The sequence below is a fragment of the Uranotaenia lowii genome, chromosome 3 (genome assembly GCF_029784155.1).
Source record: "Uranotaenia lowii strain MFRU-FL chromosome 3, ASM2978415v1, whole genome shotgun sequence".
In the NCBI taxonomy this organism is placed as follows: Eukaryota; Metazoa; Arthropoda; class Insecta; order Diptera; family Culicidae; genus Uranotaenia; species Uranotaenia lowii.
This window is the reverse complement of record NC_073693.1, coordinates 119,277,389-119,300,738: the sequence shown is the minus strand read 5'-3', so window position 1 is coordinate 119,300,738 and position 23,350 is coordinate 119,277,389. Positions and strand designations below refer to the sequence as shown.

General features: G+C 41.2%; 1 protein-coding gene across 1 annotated transcript in view; it reads left to right on the top strand.

The window, feature by feature from the left end:
* LOC129752551 (poly(rC)-binding protein 2) overlaps positions 1-23,350 on the top strand; it is a 178,490-nt gene that overhangs the window by 22,683 nt on the left and 132,457 nt on the right. The window contains exon 5 of the mRNA XM_055748325.1: positions 20,099-20,218. Coding sequence (XP_055604300.1) covers positions 20,099-20,218 — 120 coding nt within the window. The remainder of the gene's footprint in view (positions 1-20,098; positions 20,219-23,350) is intronic.

Genomic DNA, 23,350 nt, shown 5'->3' with positions numbered 1-23,350 from the left:
TCGAGCCAAACGATCTTGCATGCCACTTCGCATACTAGCTTTTTCTCAAAGGAAGTCGAACTCATAGGTTTTAACATGGCGTTCTTGATTTGGCGTCGCCTTCTGAATTGGACCTAGTAAATGTTGAGATTCAAGGGCGGATCGGGATGAGAAGGAAGATTGATGTTATGGGGGAATGAAAGGGATATTGCCAACCCGTGCCGAGAGCGTATATATGACAAGAACCGACGCTCGAAAGGTCGATGACCGTCTTCGGAGATCATCGGATTTCCTTTGAAATAAACCAAGATTTTAAAAACTTGCGACCTAACTGAGGATCCCAGGAATTCACCTCTTTCACTTTGATCCTGCCCGTGATAAAGGCCGTAGCGAGTGTTTGTTTTTTTTTATTTGTTCCGCGTGTAGTAAATGTAATGTAACACGTGAAGTGGCTCGCTTGACTAGACTTTAACCGTTCTAAATTATTTTGTTCCTCAAAAACAGGATAGCGCAGTTAGCTAGCTAGTTGTTGTGCGTGTGTTTTAAATCGTGTGCAAACCTTCAAAATAAAAAGGTAAAAATCTTTATGATTCTGTGTGTTCTATACTGTGTGTGCTAATTTCTCTGTTGAACAGCCGTTCAACGGCTTTTTATGTAGGAAGCCACCACAACGCTTCTAGCGATACACAACCACCACTCGAGCCCGCTATAGGTCCACGGTTCTGGAAACAAGGTTTTCCCGGCTCTGGATTGCCGGAAGTGAACCACCCGTCAACACGTGGTTTCAGTGGTCTGGCCCGTTACACCCCTTCCAGACCACCTAAACATCCAGTTCCTTGATCGAAATCATCACCGCTAAACTTCATCAACATCGACACGTTGTAAGGTAATCCGTTCCCGGTCTCTGAGTCCGTCGGTGATATTCCGCCAGCAGAAGGATCTATTTTCGGCAACCGGCCGACCAATCAACTCTACTTTGCCGACGTAAGCCGAATGGTACTGTAAGTACAGAAATAGATCATACCCATGCGCATGTGAGGAGATATTTTTGGCCAACTATAATTAATTAGCCACACACAGTTTTGGAAACCCTTCCGATCTGAGGTTTCCCAGTTGGGCTTAGCCAATAACAGCCCATTCTGAACCAAAAGCACACGTAGGGAAAGTAATAGTAGGAAAAGGAACAATAAAGTCAAAATGTAATCCTAGGTAAAACCAAATAAAATAACTAGAATAAGATTTTGTAAAACCATGTAAATACGTTCTGATCTTGTTTTTTCTCGTTCGCCAATATACGACACAACATGTCTCGTCAACCCACTAATTAGATCTACTTACTTTCCCAGAACTTAAAGTCGAAATTGAGAAAGTCGTTTCACGTGTTCTATCCGTTAGTTTATAGTCTAATTTTTCCTGTAGTTTATTTTCTTCTACTTCGGGACGAACTGCTCGAGAAATCAGTTCCCTCGCTTACGCCTCGATCACTAAGGGGAGAAGGGGAAAGTGAGTTCCTCCTGTGACGAGAACGCAAGCGTGTGTTTTTTCAAACGGATAGACCGTGGTTTGCGTCCCAGCTACCTCTTCGAATCGAAGGTGTAACTTCCGGAGTAATTTTCTCTAATGTTGGTCTTCCCGATTGTTCCGCATCCGTTTTTGGATCTTTAGGAAAACCCGCCCTGAGGTTGGGATTCTCGCCGGGCAACAACCCTTGACGAGCGGTCCTCGAAAGAGGTGGCGCTTATATCGCTCGTTTACGAACGCAACAAAATATTCAGAGATTCTCATCCCTAGTCGCACACGTGCGTACTTACACTGGCATCCCGCGCCTGCTACACATCGTGGAATCTGCAAGCTATCGATAAGCGGAAAACCTTCGATCCAGCGTAGCCATTTCTCGTGCTCTTCGTCTCCCACGACTTCGTCCCATTGCGTACCAGCGCGCCAAATATCCTGGAGTAAGACCTTTCCATGCAACACAAATGCGGCGAGCAACCCTAGGGGGTCGAAAAACGTCATAAGACAGCGAAGTGCCTCGCGCTTCGTAGGTTTACGTTTAGACGACACTATCTCCTGCAGTTCCGGGGCCAAAGCGGTAGAATAGCCCAAGACGTCGTCATGCGGCAGCCAGTGCATTCCAAGCACTCTTTCGGCAGTCGAAGTTGTCTCCAGCTTCAGGGATTTGGGTTCGGAAGAAACGTTTCCACCAAGGGCTTTCACAACTTTCTCACTGTTTGATCTCCAGTCCCGTATATTGAAACCACCTGCTGCGTGTATCGATTTGATCTCTGTCGCTATCTTGATTGCCTCGGCTACGGATTCCGAGCCATCTTCTTCTCCAGGCACTCGTATCGTTTAAAAGCCATCGGATAACTGTCGGGAAATTCAAATTGGTCGTACTTCCACAGCAGACCCGTCTCGTATCGCTCTCCTTGCTTCTGTGTCGATTCCTCCAGAATTCTGCGCGCTCTCATGTCAGCTTCTGACTCGAGTCTCGTAGCAGCATGAATCCCCATGTCTTCCATCTCGAAGTATTGTCTCACTACTTTGTGCAGTAAATCGTCTTGTGAACAGCTACACGCGTGATAGTTCACCTGGACTGCTGTGTGCTCTGAGGACCGGCCACCATAAATGCACCAACCCAGCTTCGTCTTCGCTGCCACCGGCTCATTCATGCGACCTTGTTTGATCCGAAGCGGAACTGTCATGTGCAAGTTGTTGACGCCAATGAGGATTCTAGGCACGGCATTTTTGTAACTGGCAACTGGAAGCCCTTTTAAATGTGGGTAGTTTCTAACCAAACCTTCGTAATCCAAAGATTGAGTGGAGAGAGCAAGGTTGCTCACCGTACGCGCGTCACTCAAACGCATCTTGTTTTTACTCGGACCAGAAATCTTGATGTCGACAATCTTGGACTCCTGCTCTGTACGCATCATATCGCCGGTCCATTGGAGGCACAAAACCTGTGGTGTTCCTTGTATTCCTAGCTCTTCAACGAGCGAGTCTTCGACCATAGTGAGTGACGACCCCTCATCAACAAAGGCAAAGGTCTCCACTGACTTGCCGTTCCCATGAACCGTAATTGGAAGAATTCGGAACAAGAAAGTAAGTTCCGGACTATGGTGGGCATAGTTGTTTCCATGGGTTGGTGTATGAGAAGTAGATGGCTGTGAGATTGGCACTACGGTATTAGCAGAATTCCTCGTCGTTGGCTTGTTCTGATGTCCGCTTCCTGAACCAGGTTCCCGTGGATTTGATGTCGAGTTTTTTGAACGTCCGGAATGTAGGAGCTGATGGTGGCGATGTGTACAACCGTTGACTCCACACCTACCGCTGATACGACAGGACCGCTTCCCATGGAAGTTCAGGCAATTGCGGCACGCTCCATATCGCTGCACAAGGTTCCACCGCTCGTCGACACTGATTGCTGAAAACCTGCTACAATCTTTCAGTGAATGTTGATTTCGAAAACAGGCTGGACAAAGCTTTTCGTTAGGCACCTGGTTTCGTTCCTCACACTCCGAATGTACTTCAAGGATCCACGCTTCGGTTTCAGCTTGTCCTCCCTTTTCACTGATCCGTTGTAGACGGAGACACGGCTTGCAGACTTCGCCACTTTCGTCACAAACGTTGAAAACAGTTTCAGATCCACTCTTTCTTCGAATTCACTAAACTCCACCCACTTGAACTGATAGTCTGGAGGCAGTCGGTTCACTAGCTCGTTCAGCAGACTCGGATTTGACAGATGGTCTTGTTGATTAGCGGCATCCAAATGACCACAAAGACTTTGTACTGCAATCCCGAAATCTATGAAAGTCGCAAGCTTATCTGGTTTCGGTGCGGGGACGGAACGAACTTTATCCAGTAGGGCATTGATAAGAAGCTCTGGACGCCCATAAAGAAAACGTAGGGTTTGCATAATGAAAGGAACCGATTCTGGGGTGTGAAGTCGGCTACGGACTGATTCTAAGGCATGACCTTTCAGGCAGCGTTGAAGTCTACCGAGATTCTCAACAGGACTATAGCCGCAAGCTAGCGTAGAGTTAGTAAAGCTGCTGACAAAAACTGGCCAATCGTTGGCATTACCGTCAAAGGTTGGGAGGTCCCTTGGGAAAACTTGACGGGCTAGTAGTTGAGAGGGGGTTGGTTGGAAAGTATTCAGAAAATGGGTAAAATCCGGAAATTCATTCGGGCCTAAGCCAAGTTGTTTTATAAGGGGTGCGAGGTGGTCTATGTTATGATTTCTATCATGGCTCGAATCATTGGCAGAATAATTATTCGCATTATGATTATTATCATTTCGATAATCATAAGTATTATTGGTATTGAAGGCAGTATGGTTTGAATTATGTTCATTGGTGGTTTTATGGGCAGTATGGTTTTGATTATGGGCAATATTGAGCGGCATGTATTGTTCGAAAGAAGAATAAAATGGTTCGGCCTTACCTTGAGCTTGATGGAGGGGGGGAGGAGTGGTTACCGGTGGATGTGTTGATGAGAGCCGTTGCTGGTTGGAAGCCCTTGAAGATGGTACCGGTTGACCCGACGTTGAAGGCTGGACCACCGACGGTATCATCGTCGATCGCTCCGGCCACTGCTGGTAGGGCGGTTGACTCGCTTTCGATGAACACTGCTCCTCCAATATTTGCTTGCCCCTCGGACCGACCTGCTGCCGTTGAGCCATCGCAGGAATAGGCTGCGCCCAATTTGGGTTGGGTACCGTTGGTTTTGATGAAGGCCTGAGGAATGCCGGTTCGACATTCCTATTCGATGTCTCCTGATTCGGCGCACTGAGCACCGTGCATGAAGTAATTTCCGGTACTGGTAGACGATAACCAGAACTGGTCGGAGGTGCCAACGATGGAGCTGATGGTTCCGACTGGTATAGTTGGACCTCTGGTTTATTCTTCGTTGTAGCGGTGGAATCCTGAACCGTACGATCAATAACCGGCGACCCATAAACCGCGTTACGATCTAGCGGCCCTGCTTTCGGATCTTGCATGTGAAAGACGTTCTTTCGCAGCAATAACGATTCCCATTGATGCATTCCTACCACGGAAAGGGAATCCCAATTCGGCCAGTTCATTCTAGAAGGACCCAGATCCGGATACTGGACCATACTGCGCCGCTTTGGATAGGCACCGGTAATCCGCTGGGGGGTCGGTGGCAATTCTTGATGGTTGGATTCGGTTTGAATCGCGCTGCTATTCGTTGCCTGCTGCTGATTCACTTCGTTGATGGTGGGCGATGATTGTACCCAATCTTGAGTTCTATAAGACCGCTCGATTGTAGTATTCAAAATCGATCGATCACCTTCTTCTTCTTCGCTGGAAGAATCCTCCGCCTGCATAACGGAAAATCTCTCCGAGACATGTTGTTTCTCGGCCTCTATTTCTTCCAACGTAGCTCTCAATGTCACCTCCCTCGCTTTGCGATCCAATGCGCGCTTTTCATCAAGCTGCTGCAGCTGAAGATCTCGTTTGCGAGCCCGGGAGCTTCTCTCGGAAGTAGTTGATTTAGCACGAATTGTTGGCTGGCTGGGCACTGGTGAGCATAGTCGGCAAGACCATGGCCGTTTTTCCACCGACGGAGTAACTCCCGCACACGATTGATGCCACCAGCGCTTGCAGCGATCACACTGGACGAGATCGCAAATGGAATCAGGCTCCGAGCACGCATAGCAGTTGTACCCCTTTCGGCGTTGGTTCGGTGTAGCAACGGGATTACTTCCGGAAGAAGGTTTCATCTTGGTCGAGATGATTTTCTTGAAGATTGTTGCGGGCGGAATGGACAATTCAAAGACGCTGAGTCTTGATAGCAGTAAAACAGCTTCAAGCTGTAAATATATTTTAACTTTTAGAACTATACTCTAATTTTAGGTTAACAAATTTAGGCTTACAAAATCAGTGCGCAAATTTAGCTGTCACGCCCGAACAACTTCTTTGATTGTTGTTATGTGTTTGCTGTAAGTGCACGTTATTAGGTTAGAATAGGATTTTACAATTTAGTTTTAAATTTCAATCAATTCCTACCTAGTGGAACGTATTCCGTGTCTGTGAAGCAAACTACCGGATGTTTCACTTAATCGATTTTAATTTGTTTGTAATGTGTGTTGCTGTAACTAAGTTAGGTTAGGTTAGATACAATTGTGTTTAGTTTAGTTTTAGTAATTTGTACCTGAATCCTGAGCAACTTTGCCGCACTACAAACCGTACTATTCGAAACGTACTAACTCCGTACTATTAGTTTAAGTTTCAAAAATTTTAATATAATATTTTTATGATTTTTATCCACTCGTGTTTTCCAACAAAATTTCCACCCGGTCCGTTCGGCTGACGTGAAGAAGAGAGCGAGCGAGACCGCCTCCTCTGACAGTTCAGGAGAAACGTCAGTTGATCCGCCCGCCACTGAACTGCATTTCACAGCGGCGCGTCGAAAGCGACGCTTGCAGTGTTGCCGATGTCAACACAAATCGTTGTTGACTAATAGTAGGCTACTCCCAGGAAGACTTCTATGGCAAAATTAAAGCAAATTTTGCTATCACACCATGAGAACCACCTTTTTTTTCGTGAGTACAATTATGCCAGCATTACGCATAAAATTTGGCATCGATTTGCTCTTGGAAATTTGAGTGCTGGTGGTGGTTCTAAGTTATAAAGCACAAAAAAATGCTCCTTTGGTATTTCTTATTAGCCAAGTGATGTGGGATAACGCGACAGTTAGAAAAGAAAAAGGAAGAGAGCGGGAAGAGAAATGAGAAAATAAAGAATCGTGCAACCAGGTACTAAGGGTATCTTAGAGGTTCTGATATTCAAAAATTGGGAAAATTTAATAAAGTAAAGTAAAATAATATTCTACACTGAGGGAAATAAGTGGAAGAAGAAAAAGATATTGAGAATACAGAGAAATTGAAAAGACTAAAAGTTTAGAAATATGGAGTCTGTGCCCATCAACAACTTAAACGGCCGAGAATATTGGTGAAGTCAGTCATTTTTTAAAAGAATGAAAAAAAGGAGCCCAAAGTATTTAGATATAAAGTTGCTTAGGGTGATCGTCATTTATGTATGTCTGAAATACGGTAAAAAAGATAAGATGTAAAGGTACACTTGAAAACACAAACAGTTATATGCCTATAAAAAAAGATCAATCATCTGCAGACCAGGCCAGGTATATAAACGGATGCCGGAATTCCTGTAGTAAATTTATTGAATATTTTATTTTAATTTTTTTTAACTGGGCGGAGGTGGATGAAACATTTTTCCAAAAAAAAACTTATACATCGACACGAAACACGTTCATCCACAACAAATAACTCGAAGCCATGGTGCCGTGTATGTCACAAGCTGCATTTTAAATACTCCGAATCGTGAATCTAGGGTATTCAGAGATGTTCATACTTTAGTAAAACTGCGGTGAATCCGTGCACCCATGGTGGATTATCTACATACATCCAAAATCTTGCTCTCATTTCTGCCGTGTACCACATTATGTCAAGCAAAATGAGAGTAAATTTGGAACTCGACTTGAAAGCGGATTTTTATTTTTAATTTGACTTGCAAGTTGACAAAGTTCCCCAAAAAAGAATCACAATTCAAAACTATGGTAGAGTTTCACTTTAGGTTCTTTAAGTCTTTGGGTTTTGGATTTTAAATGTCTAGGCAAGATCTTCTTGATTGTGTTTAAATTAAAGTCACTGGCATAAAAGCTCGAGCACTCTTGCAAAATGATGCAGGACCACTACATACAAAATTCAAGCGAAAAAAGAAAAATATTTTATGTGGATTTCATCCCATTAAATAGTTAAAAAAAATCGCCGTTTGGGGAAAATTGATATCACAACAATTTTCTACCTTCGTTTTGCCCATCCTACAGCTTAACCAATGCACTATGGGTTTGAGGCGGCAAAAAGTCAAAAATTGAACTTTATCGGATCGCTTTTTTATTTTTACTAGTCAATAACTTTATATTTAACTAAGATATTCCCAGTTTTCCGACTCATTATCTTGAATACTGAACGCACCACAGGCATCAGACTTTGAAAAATTGAAAAAATTATATGATGAAGAAATAAATTTAAAACATATATATTTCTATGGAAAACATTTTTTTTCTTCAATTTAAAGTACACCATATGAAAGCTTATATTAAAAGCTATCATTTGGAAGATTCAAAATTTTTACATCCTAAATTGATCTATGATAAAAATGAGTAATAATTATTTTTTTCAAAAGTCAAAAACTTGAAAGCCTTGCCAAAAAAAATCAACGCATTTCCCCATACTCTTTTCACTACCAAGATCTAGTATAAAGTCCTAAAAATACAATGAAAGCTATTCCAGGCACCTTAAAGCACCGTTTTTCGAGTTGTTCATTTAATGATCAATAAGTCCAAAACCTGGTTTTCAAAAGAAATAAAAAGTAGGGTCAAAACAACATCAAGCATCGTACTTCAAAAGTTATTTATACAAAATTTTTGTTAGAATTTATTTTAAGTTAGTTAAAATAGTAATTTTCATACAAAATTTTCAAAAATAACAAAATAGTCTTAAACACCTAATCATACTTTTTGCCGCCTCATTGTATGGAACTGCCCCATAGTGCAATGTATCACCTGAAGCGAATGAAAAACGAGATTGAATTTCTACACGGCTCATCACAAAAAAAACGCAGTATGGTTGTCCGGATTTGATTGAAGAAGCCCGGATTTTTTCCGGATTTCGCTTTATTTTGCAAATCAAACAAAAAAAAAACAAAATGTCTTGTGATTTTTTTAAATTATGCCTCCAGAACGAAATTTTTTCAGCAAGTTTTGAAAAAATCATTATGAAAGGTTTTACGGCGAAAAATAAAACTGTTTTTGACGTTTCGGCTTACTGAATTTCAGCCATCCTCAGAAAAAAAAACTTGTTTTGACTCGTGGTTCCTTAACGGTCGTCGTATGAACGTAAAAACAGCAGTTTTTCTTTTCGTCGTAAATCACCGAAAAATATCAATTAAAAAACAAAAAGAACAATAATAATGGTTACGGAGGCTATCAGGCTTTTCCAGAGAAATTATTTCATATAAGTCAGGAATTCCCGGGAATAAAACTATGATTCCCGGGAATTGGAAATTCCCGAATTTTTCCAATTCCCGGGAATTTCCGACCGGGAAATCCCGGGACGGACACTCTACTAAAATATAATGAACACTTTTTCCCAAGCATAAGAAAAAAGACTACAAAAAAATTTCCTATGAAATAGTGTTTCGAAGGTATTTCATAGATCTTTCTGTCTTGATTTTTAGAATCTGTTTTACACTATTCACTGCTCGCTCAATACATCGGGGAAATTTTCAAGTTTTTATCAGGAACTTTTGAATCAGATTTTTGAACTCCAATAGGAAGTTTCAATGTTCGATAACAAAATCAAATTTCTGTAGGAAGGCTAATTTGAGGATACTTAAAATTATAAAAAGAATATTTATCAGCTTGTAAATATTGGAAAAACTGTCGAATGGTGTTCTCTGTCACGAGCAGCAAGGTTGTGGAAATAATAGAAAAATTAGAAATTTCAATGAATTTTGAGCAAATTTTTCGTCACAGAATCTATGTCAATTATGATTCTTTTTTTAACAAAATTTAAATATTTTAGAAATATTGTTCACATTTTCCAAATTATAAAAATTGATGTCTCTATTGACTTCGGATTTCTGACCCTGAAATTTATAAATGTTTTGACATTGATAATTTTAGTGTTTTTCATCCATGAAATTTATAGAGTGACACCATTTGATAATTTTTGACAATACATTCCAATGGAATTCTTGGGAACAGCATCACCGAAAAGCGTCACAAAATTTTGCATTCAAAACGCACAATCGCAGATTTTTGTTCTGAAATCTTGATCACGAGTTCAGTATTGTAATTTTTTTGTTTTTCTAGATTTTAGAGCAAGTAAATAACCATAATTTTGTTTTTCTTCGTTTGAATCGCAATAAAAATTGTTTTATGGTACGATGAAAAACCAATGATTTGTTTCCCCAGAACAGCTGCATCCTAAATCAATCCGTCGACGATCGAAATTTCTTCTACGTTTTTTATATTTTGATAACTCTTCTTAAACTTTTTCTCTTAAAACGGAACCCACTTCAACTTACAATTCTATTTACTGTTCATGGCTCCGGTTAGTTCGAAAACGCCATATAAATCATTTGATATTTTTTTCCCAACAAACGGCAGCAGGAAGGAAGCGAAAATCACACCTCTGCAAAATATGTAGGTACTAGCTGTGGGTTAGAAATATGGCTGCAACAAAACGAATCGAAGCCGGAACCGGAAACGTTCCATTCCATGTAAGCACCCCATACATAAAAGAGAACGGGCAGCCAGGCAGGTGTTGTTTTGTCGCGCTCGCCTTCGTAAAGCAACCATATCGTGCAAGCATTTTTGTAGACCATGACCATGACTTGCAAGCAACAATTGGTTTTTATGGGGGTGGTTTCGGGAGGGAAATTTTCTAGGGAGGGTGTGGGAAAAATAATGAAGAACCTGTCCGATTTGTCCGGTGACTGGTTCAGTTTTAATAAATACAATCGACCGACCTGGACAGGAATGCAATAGAAATTTCAATTAAAATTTACAATGCATTGTAATAAGCTTGCTTCTGCTTCGAGCTTCCTTCTAGATTTCAGCATATACTACATACACTTATGTTGGGAATAGGGGTTGTTTTGCTGTATTAGGTTCTGTAACTTATTCGGTTGAAATCCACACAACTACAAAGAGTTGTCAATCCATTGCAATAGAATAAAAGCCAATCAAACCACTGTCATGTGCAAACTGAGTGGCCGGAAATCCTTTGATGTTTTATTTAGAGCTGCTCGAATCGATAGCTTAATCCCGAAACTAAACGGTAATTTTTCAATCTGATATCAATCGCACCGGGTAGGTATGAAGTGGTTTGTTTAATTTTTAAACATTCGAAATTGAATCCTTCAGCACCGTTTATCCGCAATTATGACATTTCGTTTAAAATCATAACAGCAATTTTCACAGTACTGATTTTTTCGCCCTCAATTTTTCGCGTCCAGGAAATAAAACTCCAAACCGACCGTTAAGCACTTTCGAACCGGATTCCACAAGCAATTACCCGATCGTAAGTTATTATCAATATTTTGACCAGACTGTTTCACTGGTTTAAATCAATAATTAATGTCATCTACTGCTGTTTTCCTCGTTCCCTGAAAACTTTGACCGATTTCAAATGGCAACGTGTTGTCCGGTTTTAATTTGCTCTGTGATTTCGATATTAATATTCACCCTCCTGCCGGAGGTTTCCCTCTTCCCTAAAAGCAGCATCATCGTCCTGATGCCACAAAAAGCAATACGCCTCGGAAATGGGCCAACAATAACAACAACAACAACAACAACAACCGAGTTCCATCAGAGTTGGCATCCTTCCACGAGAAATTCCACGCCAAAAAACACACGGCTGGTCGGAAACATAAAACGCCAAAACCCGACTGCTTCTGCTGTAATAATCATCTACTTCCCTTCCGCTTTTCCGGGAATCCCGGACTTCATCTGGGCCACCGGACCGGCTTCGAAAATGATACATTTCAACCCCTTTTTCCCGGTCATAAAACAGTTATACATCAAATTTCATAATGAGCCCGGTTCGGGTGCAGGCTACCCTTCCCTTTAGGGTCCGGTTACTTCTTGCCTAGGATTTATCGTCTTTCTGGTGGAGGTTAATGATGTCTCATTTTGAAATTACTAACATTTAAAACCCAAAAAAAACATTAGTTTGAAATCTGTTTGAGTTGAAATTGTTTTAAAACTAGAAAAATCCAAAGATAACTTGCTAGGTAGGAAACCAGCATTCACCTTTGCCCTTCCATGGACTTACATTATCCTGGAATTTAATTGAGACTGATTTTTTATTTCACAAAATTTCTCAGATTTACTACCAACAGCATTCAGCAGACAGCTCTTGCACCTCAGCGAGAAAAGGAGAATTCTATCCAAGAGCGCCCGAGTGTTCCAGTCATACACCTCCGTGTAATTGGAGAAAAAAAATATTTTGAACTCCTACATCCATGGTTGGTCGACTCCTCCCAAACAACAAAAAGCTGAAAAAAAAAACAGCACTGTTTTCAGTTCGGCCTCCGAGTTGAATACCCTTTCGCTGATCATCCACTCGTTATCCGAGTTTACACGAGCTGGAAGCAACTCGGACAGCAAGTGTGAGAGTTCTCGCATCTGAGTTAGAGAAAGAGAATTCTAGCCAAGAGCCCCCGAGTTTTTTAGTCATAGACCTCAGTGTAACTGAAGAAAAAAACTCTCTCCACACAACGTACAAAAAATAACAATTTCTTCCTTCTTCCTTCTTGTGTCCTAACAAACCAAAAAGTGGAAAATATTTTTAAAAAAATTGTAGATAGAGATGCCAGGCGGTTTTGTCAAAAATCAGGACACCGTGAAGAAACAAAAACAAGATTTTTCAGGGCACCACTTGTTCTGCTTGAATTGCATAAATAAAGGCGCTAGACAGATACTGTAGACTCCTCATTTTATGCAACTGAGGCAAGCAGATCCTCGACCGGCCAGCAGTTGTATTGAAAAACATTATTAAAATATTATTTGAACCAATGATTATCATCGGTAAATGGGTTGAACTATTTTATTTCAGATTAGTTCGATATCCTTTTATTTAAATTCAATTAAAATTTGGAATTTGATTTTTGGAAAATTAGGACAATTTAGTACTTTTAAAGAAAAATCAGGATAAATCAGGACAATTTAAAAAACAGGACGGTCTCTCGAAAATCAGGAAAAACCCTAAAAAAGCAGGTCACCTGGCACTTCTGCTGTTAAAGGGAGTCAGAGGTGCCAGATGGTTTTGTCTAAAATCAGGATGAATCGTGAAGAAAAAAAATAAGTTTTTTTCAGGAAACCACTAGATTTATTGATGTAATATGGCAGCTCTGCTTAAATTGCATAAATAAAGGCGAAATACAGGAGCTGTAAACGCCTTAATTTATGCAAGAGACGTGAGCAGCTTCTTGGCTGGCCAGCATTTTATATCGAAAAACACCAATAAAATATCGTATGATCCGAAGATCACCACCGGTTAAATGAGTAAAACTATTTTATCGCAAATCTGCTCGATGTTTTCATCATTTAACTACAAATTCGATTATAATTGAGATGTTTTGTTGGAAATCAGGACAATTGAGGACATTTTGAATATATTTTTGAAAAAAAAAAACAGGAAAATTCAAGAGTTTTTGAAAAGACAGGATGATCTCTCGACAAATCCTGAAAAATCAGGACACCAGGCACCTCCTAAGCTAACGTTCGCAGACGTAGCGTGGAGAAACTATGTTAGCTCTTAGATTGCTCCGCAACACAAGGCGCAATAGATTTTCCGGAGAAGAGAATTATCTTTATCAGTAGATGTGAATGCTCTCGCTCACTTTTGTTTGTTGACAATCTCACTCTTGGTTACAGCGCAATTTATCTCTATTCTCACAGCTTGGGAGGAGCAGACGAAAAAATTGAACTCACTTTCACTGGACAAGCCGATCTGAGGAGTTTTACCAACCATGTCTACATCATTTCTGACCACGTTGGCGCCTCATAGGCTGTTTCCTTTGAAACTTTAACAGCTTAGTGTGTCCGTGAGTCGGTTACCCCATTTTTCGGTCCACAAGTTCCAGTCCCCGGGTCAGTCCCCGGCAATGACCCTGACCCTCTCGGTCAAGATAGTCCAACCCAGTAAGCGCGTCCTCTCAAAAATCAACAGAGCATGCAAAAAATTGAGAGTTGAGTCACCGAACTTAGAATAAAACGGTTAATTTCGGCGACACTCCAAAGAACGCAAGAATTCTCATTCGGTTTGTCCTGCCGAGATACCTAGAGGCAGCGAATACGAATGCGTACATGTACATGCGACATCAGTTTGAATGGTACTCTCGTACGGTGTGGTCGCATTTATCTCCGTGTTTTTTTATATGCGTGCTTTCAATCGTAGCAGTCGACTTCGCTCACAGGCAGGCAAACACGCGTCTCGAAGAAAAACATACCAACACGATTCGGGTTGTTTTCGTGTGTTTCTCTGGAGGGATTTCCTGTCACTCACCCAAGGCACGCATATGGTGTGTTCCTCTCTGCCGATTAGATGATGCAAAATCGTAAGAGAGATCGTTACGATCCCTCTGTCGATTTGAGTTACCTCTTTGCCGATTCATGTTTACTGGGAAGTAGCTATCGGAGAAAATCTTCACAGCCCTAGCTCTCTCAAAGCCCTCTTCGACCGACGACACTATTTCTTGGTTGAGGAATTTCTCAGTTTCCCTTTCACTGGACCAACCTCATGTTCTCATGACATTATCTAGTGTCGTATCGATGGTATTCTTGAGACTTCATTGCTGAAAGCCTTCGTAAGGTTTTATAAAGGCCTGGTAAATGTTGGTAATACAAGGATCTACCACAGAGAGGACATGAGTACATGAATCCATCATAGATTTTACCTTCGGTAGCATGATTTAAATGAGTGATTGAAAGGTGAGCAAGTACCTCACAAATGACGACCACTTTGCGGTTCGCTACCCTGTGGATTCGAGTAGACAGATAGCTAGAACGGTGTCGACGACTAGCGAATGCCTATGGAAGACGTCACAGTTCGACCAGAACGTCGAAGGGGTGAAGAACTTGGAAAACCTTTCCGCGGAAAATCTAATTCCAACGCGAATACTGCTTTACATTAATCCACCGATAAACTATTCGAAGCTAAGCCTTGAATCTAATGTTGAAAATCCAAGAACGGTCCTTGAGCGGTCCATAGCAACCGTTCTCCAACTTCTCGGACATCCCACAGTCACCAGTACACTCTCCACTTGGTCTAACCACCTCGCTCGTTGCGCTCCTGCTCGTCTCGTTCCTACCGGATTCGTAGTGAACACCTGTTTTGCAGGACAGTCATCTGGCATTCTCGCAACATGTCTTGCCCAGCGTATCCATCCAGCCTTCGCCACCTTCTGAATACTGGGTCCGCCGTAGAGTCGCGCAAGTTCGTGGTTCATCCTTCGCCTCCACACTCCGTTCTCCTGCACACCGCCAAAGATGGTTCTGAACACACGTCACTCGCCGAATACTCCGAGTGTGCCCGTAGAGAACAACCGGTCTAATGAGCGTCATAAACAGGTTACACTTCGTGCGAGGGCTAAGTCTTCTCGACCGTAGTTGCTTGTGGAATCCGTAGTAGGCACGACTTCCGTTGATCATTCGCCGCCGGATCTCATGGCTGGTGTCATTGTCTGCGGTCACCAATGAGCCGAAATAGACAAAATTTTCAACTATCTCCAGCTCGTCGCCGTCATTCTTGACCTCATTATTACTGGAAAAGTCGGCTCGATCGATCTCGGAATCGCAGGCCAGCATATACTTCGTCTTGCGCATATTAATGATCAACCCAATCTTCCCTGCTTTGCGTATCAGCTTGCGGTATATTTCCTCCACCGCCACAGATGATCAGCTGCCTATATCAATGTTGTAGGCAAAGCAGATAAGTTGACTGGATTTGTTGAAAACCGTGCCCTGCATTTTGCCCACCGCTCGTCGAATAACAGCTTCTAGCGAAACGTTGAATATCATGCAGGATAGACACTCGCCTTGTCGAAGCCCCCCGCGTGATTCGAATGAACTCGACAATTCACCCGAGATCCACACACAGCACTGCGTTCCATCCTTCGTCGCTTTGATCAGTCTGGTCAGCTTGCCGGAAAAGCCGTTCTCGTCCATGATGTTCCATAGCTCGTCACTTTTCGTATACGGCTATGAAGTCGATGAATAGATGTTGCGTAGGGGCATGGTGTTCACGGTATTTTTGAAGGATTTGCCGTAATGTGAAGATCTGGTCCGTCGTAGACCGTCCCTTCATGAAGCCTGGTAACTTCCCACGAATCGGTTAGCGGCCGATATGTTTACAGAATACAGCTGGTAAAGTGTAACATGTACGCGCAGGTACTTGACCTGGGTGTGTTCGACAACTAGATCAGCTCTTGAAGTAATGTCGAGTACGTTTGCAACTCGGTGATCCGATAAACAGGCTAATGGTATTAGAGAGTGTAACCTCGTCAATCCTGCGATACGGTAATGCGACCACAGATAAGCAGTTCAATCTGGAGCGAATCAAAATGTAAGATATCCGGATTCGCGGACGATATCGTGTTCATGATTGCCGGTGAAACAATCAAGGAGGTTTAAGACCTTGAAAACGGTGTCTGTAGAGTGTGTTGGCACCTGGGTGGAAGGAGTAAAGCACCATAAAGAGTAAAGCACCATAAAACCGAAGAACTACTCGTGACCAACAAAGAAGTTGTACCGCACATGGAGATTACTTTAGGAGACCACACGACATCTTCGAAACAGTAGCTGAAATGCGGAGAACGCAACACTCGTAGCCATGCGATTTTGCTGTATATACTGCACCATCTCAACAGATTCAGCTTTTTTTTATCGCGGGCATGATTCCCATCGACATCACTCTGACGGAGGATAGGGAGCGTAGAGCTATTAGAGCTCAATGAGCAGCGTCAAAGCCCAAGTGGCAGGGACAATGAGAAGCATCGAACAACGCAAGATGGACGCATAGGCTAATTCCGCAGCAGACTGGGAGTATTGGAAGTATAGAGAGGTAAACGTACGGGTACGGGGTACGTAGATATGGAGGTATCGGCAGAACATGCAATCTGTATCTACCCCTGATTCATGTCAAGGCCTAGGAAACTTCCAAACTTGAACGTTGAAAGTGTTGTTGAAGAAATGATTTGGGCCTCATGTAACAACACACTTCAAATGCAATTGTGGGGTTCCATCCATCTCGACCTCGTAGGCAAGAGAACGGACAGCACTGATAACAAGCTTAACAAGCAGAAATTCTTCGGGATGGTCTAGGATAAGTGTCCCCGTAACACGTCTTTTAAGTTTAGACTTAAGAGGATCTCGAATCATTGAGAGGAGAGGTATGACTTTGAGACGTTACGAGGAAATGTGTAGAATGGTGTTGGATGACTTCATCGCCGTTGAGGCTGCGTCGAGTTCCGCTATTGAAGCTACAAAGTTGAGGCAAGATCTAAGGCGTAGTGGAGGGCTTCGGTACGTCTCTAATCTAGAAGCTGTTAGTATAAGACATGGTTAGGATTAAAAGGGTAATTCACAGGATAGGGCTACCTTCGATGACAGTCTTCTGGGTCGGTGTAGGATGATTTTCTGCAGATATAGTTGATAGACGAATACTCCAAGAAGACTCGTTGGACCGACTTCACGAGTCCGGGATAAATGACGCCAATTCGTAACGCGTCTAGATAGATGGTTCGTAGAGCTGTTATAACTCATCGAGCAGTGTCAAAGCTCATGTGGCAGTAGCTATGGGAGGCTAATCCCGCAGCAGACTGGGTCTATTGGAGAGGTCAGATTTTTCCCAGCAAACATAACATCGCATTAGAAATGTCAGCTCAACTCGTTAACAATGTTAATGCGAATCGTAATTCCTACCAAACCAAGTAAATGATCGTAAAAATGGTTAGTTAAAGTCTACCGACTCGTTTATGACAAAATTGCGCCATGTTTGCAAATTTGTCTCCCGCGTGCGGGATTCAAGTGAGAAAACAACCTTGTTGTTCTCTCTGCGATTAGCAGTGCAACCAGATTTCTAAAAATCAGAGGGTCCGTTTGGTTAAACTGTCCAATGAGAGAAGCAGCAAATATTGTCGCTGGCAACGGTTTGCATGCATTGAGAGCAAAACTTGCGCTCTCTCGCATGCTGTCAGGATGTACGGTAAAAGGTGTTGTATATCGTCCAATTTTTGCAACACTTATCGCATAAGCCAGAAGTTAAAAATATGTATGTATATTGCCTCCACTTTAGTACGTAAATGCTGTTTTTTCCAGTTATATAAGATGATTTTATAATGTATATGAAGCGTATAGCAAAGTTGGTTGAGAAATGTACCTACAAAAATGTTTGCTGGGTTAAACGTTACGAGGAAATGTGGATGACTTCATCGTCGAAGAACCTCCGTTGAGGGTGCGTCGAGTTCCACTTTTGAAGCTACAAAGTTGAGGCATGATCTACAGCGTAGTGGAGGTCTTGGGTACGTCTCTAATCCTGAAGCTGTTAGTATATGACATGGTTAGGATTAAAAGGGTAATTCACAGGATGGGGCTACCTTCGATGACAGTCGTCTAGGTCGGTGTAGGATGAATTTTTTGAGGTATAGTTGATAGACGAATACTGCGAAGAAGACCCGTTGGACCGGCTTCACGAACTCTGAACCAGAGTTTGAGTTGTTTCAAGCAAAGATTGAACCTTGAGTCCATAAAATATAAGTCAGGCCTTAAGTTTAGGTTATGGGTTGAGAACCCAGTGGGTATACCATGAGTTGAGCCTTTGTTGCTTTTTATCAGTTGTTGACCCAGGTGGTATATAATTTTACAAATTGTATTCCAAGGCATGGCGAACGACCTCGCCTCTACGATGTGCTACTTTGGGTTCATCGGTACAATGAGTTAACTCAAGATATACACTAGTATATCTCCTACGCCCTCAAGTCTACCCGCCGTCTCTGGCCTTGCTTCAATCTTAAACCGCGATAATACTTTTTACGGCAATCCCGTGTCTCGTTTTTCTTAGGGTTTGTTCTGTATAAATATAACTTGTTTCAAATTAATTATTGTAGTTTTTGCCCTTGAGCTTCATTCGATCTCCTGGGTCTTTTCCGATTAAATTTCCCCTACAGCAGATTAATGATACGATAGTGATAATTTATTCCCTTTTAATTTATTCCATCTGCTCCGATCAGGGTCCTACGCCCTTGAATCACAGCAGCTCGATCTGCCATTTCCGGTACCCCGACACGTCGTGGCCGCTTATGCTTAAAAGCCCTCGGTAGCATTGGCACCTGGCTCACCAACACATACACACACAGACAACCACAACAAAGTCACCATCATTAATCAGGTTGACGCTGGCTGCTGCTGCCATTCTTTCGCCGGATGCCTGCGGAACCGGTGACGTGGGTGACCTCAAAATCCCGAAAAACTCTTTCAGCAGCATACGCTTTTTCCTCCTGACCCAGGTCCTGATCCACATTTAGTAAATATGTTTCAATATGGAAGCTACTCGCGGCAGATATTGCCACTTTTATGCAATAATGTAAATGCAAAAATTTGGAATGAAAAAAGGACTCACACTGACGGAAGCTGTGGCGTTTTGGCCGTTGCTGGCTGCCTCGCCGGCACATATGGGATTATTATTAAATTAGACTATTAGCGGTTCTGGGAGCTTATCCGGCGAATGGGACGATCCTGGAAGAATGAGTGGAAGAGATCCCGAGGTTTGTCATCAGCAGGATAATAGAGGCAAATGGCCTGTCGGTTGAGGTTTGAGGTGTTTGCGCTTAAACGCGCTGCGGGGCAGTGTAAATTTTATTCATTAGTCATTTTAATTCATTCAAATACCGCGGTGCGCTGGTTGTTTTGGCTATATAATTATCGGACCTATTCAGAGGATGACAATTCCCGGTTATCAACTAATCGCGTGTGCTGTTTATGAATAATTTCAGTAATTTGATAATTGTGCTTTAAAAATTGCATGCCCCCCGATGGCGATGATGGTTCGGTAATGATGCGGAGAATATTTGATGATTTATTTGATTATAAAAGGTTTTAAGTTTGGTACAAAAGAGAAAATTTAAAAATGAATTTTCCAATCATTTGTTTAAATGTTTGTCATTTTTTTTTCGAAGTTATTTTATCCATACAGCGACTGCGGTCGATTTTAAATTTTAAACAGTCAACCCGTATGTGCGGTTCATGAAATCAGTTTGCCTCAGTCAGATTTCAATTATTTGTTCAGGAAACCACACTCGAAACCAGAAAAACCACTTCCACTAAAAGTATTTGGCAACGGGCACTTATCGGAAGGCCGGCAGTAGCTAGCCTTTTGCCGTTCATTGAAATGTAATCAATAACGAGTTAAATTTCGATTTTATTACATTACACCGCGCTCACTCAATCAATTACCCGTTTGGACAGTTATTGATTTTTTTTTTTAACATTTTAATGTTTTTTCTTCCAGTCACCACCAAAAGGTGCCACCATCCCGTACCGGCCGAAGCCCCAAATCAACGGTCCAGTTATAGTGGCCAATGGACAGGCTTACACAATCCAGGGCAACTATGCCGTTCCCGCACAGGAGGTAAGCTCATCTCACTGCCCGATTTGAATTGAAACCTTTAAACATTTTCTGTCCTTCTTTAGCCCCATTTGATATCGCTCTCTCTCGCTCTCTCGCTCTCTTTATATTACTCTTATCTCGTATGTGAACGAACATTTGGATTTGTTGAATCCTGTTTAAAACAAATTATAAGTATCTCCACTATTTTTTGTCTGATCTTCTATCTCGCACCTCGAGAGTAATAAACCAAAAGAAAACCTCCTAAACCTCGCTGTGAATCGCGAAACGCATCTTCCGTTAACGTTTTTCTTATGCTCCTCTTCAAAAAACCCCTTTTGAACGCCTTCCCTATTTTTGTAATTTGCGCGAAATTAAAATGTGTATCCAGAGAAGCTTTCGTGACGAGAATAGATTTCCCCTTCCACCATTCTTATAGCTATTCCCCCTTCATCGGTATTCGTGTAATTAATTACATTTTTGGAAGAATACATTGGTTGAGCGTAGCGATTTTATCCCAATCGAATCCCGGAATCAAGGAGATGGTACTGTTTCTCGTGAAGATCCCATTCACAATTATCTTTAGCAATCAGATTCGATCATTCTTGCAAAAACTGTTAGTATTTACTGTTAGATTTTTATACTATTATGCTAGGGAAACTCTTGATTACTTTACAAATCTAAGCGCACAGAAAGGAAAATTTTTTGAAAACATTCGAATTTGACATTTTTTTTAGTTAATTTCTGAAGAACAGACGAATTTAAAACATTATTGGAGAGTTGTTGATGTGGTGAAGCGTAATTAAATGCAAACACCTAACAGTCTTTTTTCTATATGTGGCTGAAAAGTGCACACACATGACATGCCTTCTGCCTCACCAAACAACCACTGTGAAGCTTGTTGACCAAAATTTTTACGGTCGCCATGTGAGAGAATTTATCAACAAATCCTTCAATCTCCAAAGCAAATTTTCTTTTCCTAATAAATAAGTATTGAATCACGAAAAACTTCGATTAAATACTGACCGGAAAATTTTATGTAAAAAGCACTGAGTTCATAGAGCTTCACTTTCAAATATTTAAGTCTGAGCTCGAATCTGTAAACCGTAAAAATTCTCCACAAGAAATTGTGAGTTCAAAGTGTTTGTGTTTAGAATTTCATTTGTGAGTTCTTAGATTAGAATCCTCAACTTTGATATCTGATTTTGAGTTCTAAACTCAAAGCTTTAAGCTCTGTGCGCTCTGAATTGAGTCTGTAAACCTTGAGTACTAAACTTTTAGTGCTTGATTCGTAGTTCTAAGTGTGTTTCCAGTCTTGAACTCGTAATTATGATATTTTCTACTCTGAGCAGAGAGTTCTGCGTGCTGATTTCTTAGCTCTGTATTCTAAAGTTGTATTGGAAAGCTTTTTATGGTGTGAAGTGTAATTTTATAAGACATTTTTATAAACTAGTTCAGTGAAAGCAAATGGCAAACCTAATAGTCACTTTTTTCATTTGTAGCTGAAAAGTGCCCACATATGACATACCTTCTGCCTCACCAAACAACCATTGTGAAGCTTGTTGACCGAAATTTTGACGGTTGCCATGTGAGAAAAATAATCATGAAATCCTTCAAATCCGAGGAAATTTTTTTTTCCAAGTAAATAAGAATTGAATCTCAGGAGAAATTGCGGCTAAGATTTTGATAGATAGTGACAAAAAAAATTTACGCAAAAAAAGTGAGTTCATATATTTTGAGTTTCTAATTTTTTAGTCTGTGTGAGTTCAGAGTGTTTGAGTACCCGTTTTCGCTCATGAGTTCTTGAAAAATCAACCAAAAATAACAACGATCGTCTCAAACGAAATTTTTGGGCAAGTTTTATAAAAATAATCGTGAATAGGTTTTTGGAAGCCTAAAATACGATTAAAAATCTGTTGATAAGTTTTGATGAATAATTTTTTTTAAATTTATTTTCCTGGTTTTTGTTAAATAGTTTCTGGAATTTAACAAAATTTGCCCGGTTATTGCTCGGATTTATGGTCGTCACTTTTGAAATTAAATGCCCGGATTTTGCCAGGTTCTTATATAAAACATCCCGGTTTGTCCGGCCCGGAAACGTGCTGAAAAAATTCTGGCAACACTAGTTTAGAATTCTCAACTTCATTATTTTTTAAGTTAACTACCGTAATTTGACTTTTGACTTTTGTTCAGCATATTGGTGAAAATGTATAGGGTAAATGTACCCGACCTTGGCACCTAAGGCATGGTTTACCCTTTTTTTCGACTTTCCTACCTTCCTGTTGAGTGCACCATATAACATCCTTTGAAGAATTTACTTGCTAACTTGCTTATAGTTCAACAAAAATATGTTTTCTCTATGGAACTTTCATTAATGTGAGCAAAATGCATGCAAAGTACTCACTGCGGTGCTCCAATTACTTGGCCGCCGTACCAATTGTTTGCCGTTTCTATGATCCGATTCTTGGCCACCAGCAAAGTGCAATAGATCTTTACCAACAACGCTCAATTGACAGTTAACAGAATCGTTGGCTATTCTGAATATAAGGCCACTGACAGAATGACGTCAGCTGAGCGTAAAGTTCTATGCGACGATGGAACACCGGGCGCCACTCATACAACGAAAAAGCTTTTGAAAACATTGATGAAATTTGGTTGAAAGGGAAGCACAAAATAAGCTGTCATTTCAAAAAGTCGGAAGTCCAGAAATTCCGCAATGCGATTGCGACACATAGGGTTATTTTCACTACCAAACAACTGTCTTCATATTGTGGAGTTTGGCTTCATAAAGTAAGAAATTGAAAAATTCCTTGAATGGTATTTTAAAATTTTGCCCTTTTGAGTTTGTTAGCTGAGATAATGAGCTTCTAGCATGAGCCATCTCGAATGCCCGGGGCATTACGCAGTGGTTTGACACGCCAAATAGATGATAGAATGTAAACCTTGCTAAAACATTATTGTTAATTCGACTCACATCAAATATATTAAGGAATAATTGAAAACCAAAAGATATTTTCCTGAACTTCCAACTTCTGTTTCCATGAAAAAATTAGAACAAAAATCCAAAAAATTAAATCTGAGTATATGGTTCTCAAGCAATAGAAAAATATTCCAAAACTGAATTAATTATGTATTTTATATACTAAAGTCATAAAT